The sequence below is a fragment of the Aotus nancymaae genome, unplaced genomic scaffold (assembly GCF_030222135.1).
Source record: "Aotus nancymaae isolate 86718 unplaced genomic scaffold, 86718_ANA_hifiasm-v0.15.2.pri h1tg000108l, whole genome shotgun sequence".
In the NCBI taxonomy this organism is placed as follows: Eukaryota; Metazoa; Chordata; class Mammalia; order Primates; family Aotidae; genus Aotus; species Aotus nancymaae.
Genome location: NW_026988523.1, coordinates 38187401 through 38190762, shown reverse-complemented (window position 1 = coordinate 38190762; position 3362 = coordinate 38187401). Strand labels below are relative to the sequence as shown.

Below are 3362 nucleotides of genomic sequence, written 5' to 3'. Positions count from 1 at the left end.
AGTGTGCTGAGAAGGAACTCTAGAGCTGGGTGCATTTGATGTATCGCCTGCTTCTTCCTTGACCTCGACCCACTTCTTCAATGACTGGGTCTTTTTTTAAACAGCTTTATTGAAGTACAATGGATATATAATATACTTCACATATTTAATGCGTACAACTTAATGAGCTTGGCGATATGCATACACCCGTGAAACCATCATCCTAATTAGGGTAATAAACATATCTATCACCTTTAAACACTTCCTTGTGTCCCTTTGTTTTTTGTTTTGTTTTGTGGTAAGACACTTAACATGAAATTTGTTAAGATGGTGTCATCTTAACAAATTTTTAAGTGCATAGTATAATATTGTTGACTATAAGAGTTATGCTGTACAGTAGCCCTTTAGAATTAATTCATCTTGCCTAACTGAAATTTTGCATGAATTGAACAATTGCCCACTTCCCCTTTCCTGTTCCCCAGTAACCACCATTCTATTCCCTGCTTCTATGACTTTGACTATTTTAGATACCTCATATAAGTGGAACCATGCAATATTTGTCCTCCTGTGACTGGCTTATAACACTTAATGTCCTCCAGGTTCATTTCTGTTGTTGCAAAGAGCAGGATTTTCTTTTTTTTTTAAGGCTGAATTCATTCATCTGTCAGTGGACACCTGGATTGTTTCCACAACTTGGCTATTGTGAATGGTGCTGTAATGAATGGAAATGCAAATATCTCTTATAGATTATGATTTTAATTCAGGTATATGAAAAGATGTTCAGTGTCGGTAATCATCAGGGAAATGCAAATCATCACCACAATGCGTTATCACCACATAACAGGGTGGCTAGTATTTTAAAAAAAACTATTATCAAAAGATAACAAGTGTTGGTGAGGATGTTGAGAAATTGGAACCCTTGTGTATAGTTGCTGGGAAGGTAAAATGATGTAGCCACTATGGAAAACAGTATGAATGCTCCTCTGACCTCCATATGATCACACTTCAGAGCAGGCACACCTCTGGATCATATACCTCTGCATATATGATATAAAAACAAAAATAGAACCAGGGAGTTGTTTCTACAGACCTCTTTTAGTTTGTTACTGCTTTCTGATCTCTATCTCTGCTCTCAATCCCACGGTCCTACAGTAGCCTTCTATGCTTCCAAAGAAGAAGATGGGCACAGATGATTATTCTGAGCAAATGGCCAACAACAGCCCTAGGGCATTGCTCACAGGATGGACATGCTCTTCAATGAATGCCTTGGCCCAGCCTGCTCTGTTTCATGGTTAACTCATCACACCTTTCTTTCCTCTGCGCAGCTCTTTCACACCTAGACCTACCTCAATGGCAAAGCCAAATTCTACTTTTGTGACTGAGCTCCTTTTGAAGGTTTCTCCAGCTTCAGGTGGCAGCACAGACTTGCCTTCTTTGTTGTCTTTCTAACTTTGTACCTGCTGACTCTCTCTGGCAATGTGATCATCGTGACGATTATTCGCCTGGACCATCATCTCCACACCCCCATGTACTTCTTCCTGAGTATGCTATCCATCTCTGAGACCTGCTACACTGTGGCCATCATTCCCCGTATGCTTTCTGGTCTCTTGAATCCTTACAAGCCCATTGCCATCCAAGGCTGTGCCACTCAGCTCTTCTTCTATCTCACTTTTGGCATCAACAACTGCTTCCTGCTCACAGTCATGGGATATGACCGCTGTGTGGCCATCTGCAACCCCCTAAGGTATTCGGTCATCATGGGTAAGAGGGCCTGTGTCCAGTTGGCATCTGGGTCACTGGGGATTGGCCTGGGCATGACCATTGTCCAGGTAACATCTGTGTTTGGCCTGCCCTTCTGTGATGGCTTTGTCATCTCCCACTTCTTCTGTGATGTGAGACCCCTGCTGAAGCTGGCCTGCACAGACACCACTGTCAATGAGATCATCAACTTTGTTGTCAGCATCTGTGTCCTCGTGCTACCTATGGGCTTGGTCTTTATCTCCTATGTCCTCATCATCTCCACCATTCTTAAGATTGCCTCAGCTGAGGGTCGGAAGAAGGTTTTTGCCACCTGCGCCTCCCACCTCATAGTGGTCATCATCCACTATGGCTGTGCCTCCATCATCTACCTGAAGCCTAAGTCCCAGAGTTCCCTGGGACAGGACAGACTCATCTCAGTGACTTACACTGTCATCACTCCCATGCTGAACCCCGTTGTGTACAGCCTGAGGAACAAGGAGGTCAAAGATGCTCTGCGCAGGGTCGTGGGGCAAAAGCCCCTGTCACCTTAATGAGGAGAGGTTGTAAACGCTTTTTCTTTGAGTTTATAAATATGTGTTAATATTTAATGCTCTTTCAATAATGCCTTGATGTATTAGATCAAGAAGACTAGACTAAATTGAACTGAGTGCTAAAATTGGAAGTTTCTGTTTGAGGTTATCATGATCTTCTACACCCTAACTATCTAGAACAGTTAGAAAATAGTTTGGCATACACTTATGAATGTAGAAAAAAAATTGCATGCCTGGATTGTGCATACCTGATGCAGTCTCATACACATGAACACAGCGACACATGCCCTGAGAATATTTCAAGTTATGTAACTCCATTAAAACACAAAGTCCAGCAGGGTTCTAAAAAGCTAATGAGCAAAATGTTTGGAAACCACTTCAGAAAGATTTTCTAGTTGAGTGTTAAGGGTGTCAGAATAATTTATGCCACATTTTTAGCAAACAAGTTAGAAGATACACACATGTATGCATTTCTGTGAACATCGAAGGCTTTCTTGTAAATAAAAAAAAAACAAGCAAACCAAAAAAAAGCTAGAGACAGACCTTCCAAGTTGATGGAACTGCTCTAACCGACCCAGTAGTAAAGAGTGTAGATGTAGGAAAGCCAAAACGCATCAACTACAGAGAACATAGACTTGAACTGTCCATACTCCTGAGATGCCCAGATCAGAAAACTCAGATAGAAAAGAAGAACGTGCTGAAAAGGTTAACACTTTTCATACATTCAACACAAGAGTTAAAAGGATGGAGGTTGAAAGGCTCAGCAAAAGTATAGTTCGTTTTGCCAGGTTGACATAAAACTCTCTGAAATAGTGTTATAAGCATAAGTACTTTACAACTTCTGAAAAGAATTATTAATGAACAGAAACCTGATGCATGACTTAAAATTTTTTCCAGTGAGCTTCTAAGCCTGCAGGGGTACATTTTCAGAAGTTTTTTCTTTTATACTCCCAACTTTAAACCTGAGTTATAAACAGCATTTTATGTCTGAGCATCACAGAAGGTGAAAATATATGTTCTGGTGCAAGGAAGGATATTCTGTCTCTCATCTTTCTACTGCACTCTGGCCTTCTATACTGAAGAACAAGCATA

At 41.0% G+C, this 3362-nt stretch overlaps 1 protein-coding gene across 1 annotated transcript; it reads left to right on the top strand.

The window, feature by feature from the left end:
• Nucleotides 1-1078: 1078 nt before the first annotated feature.
• On the top strand, nucleotides 1079-2345 carry LOC105715385 (olfactory receptor 10J3). The gene is given in 2 exon segments (XM_021667352.2): nucleotides 1079-1363; nucleotides 1366-2345. Coding segments are annotated over 2 exon segments (939 nt in total). The 5' UTR covers nucleotides 1079-1329; the 3' UTR covers nucleotides 2271-2345.
• Nucleotides 2346-3362: the final 1017 nt, after the last annotated feature.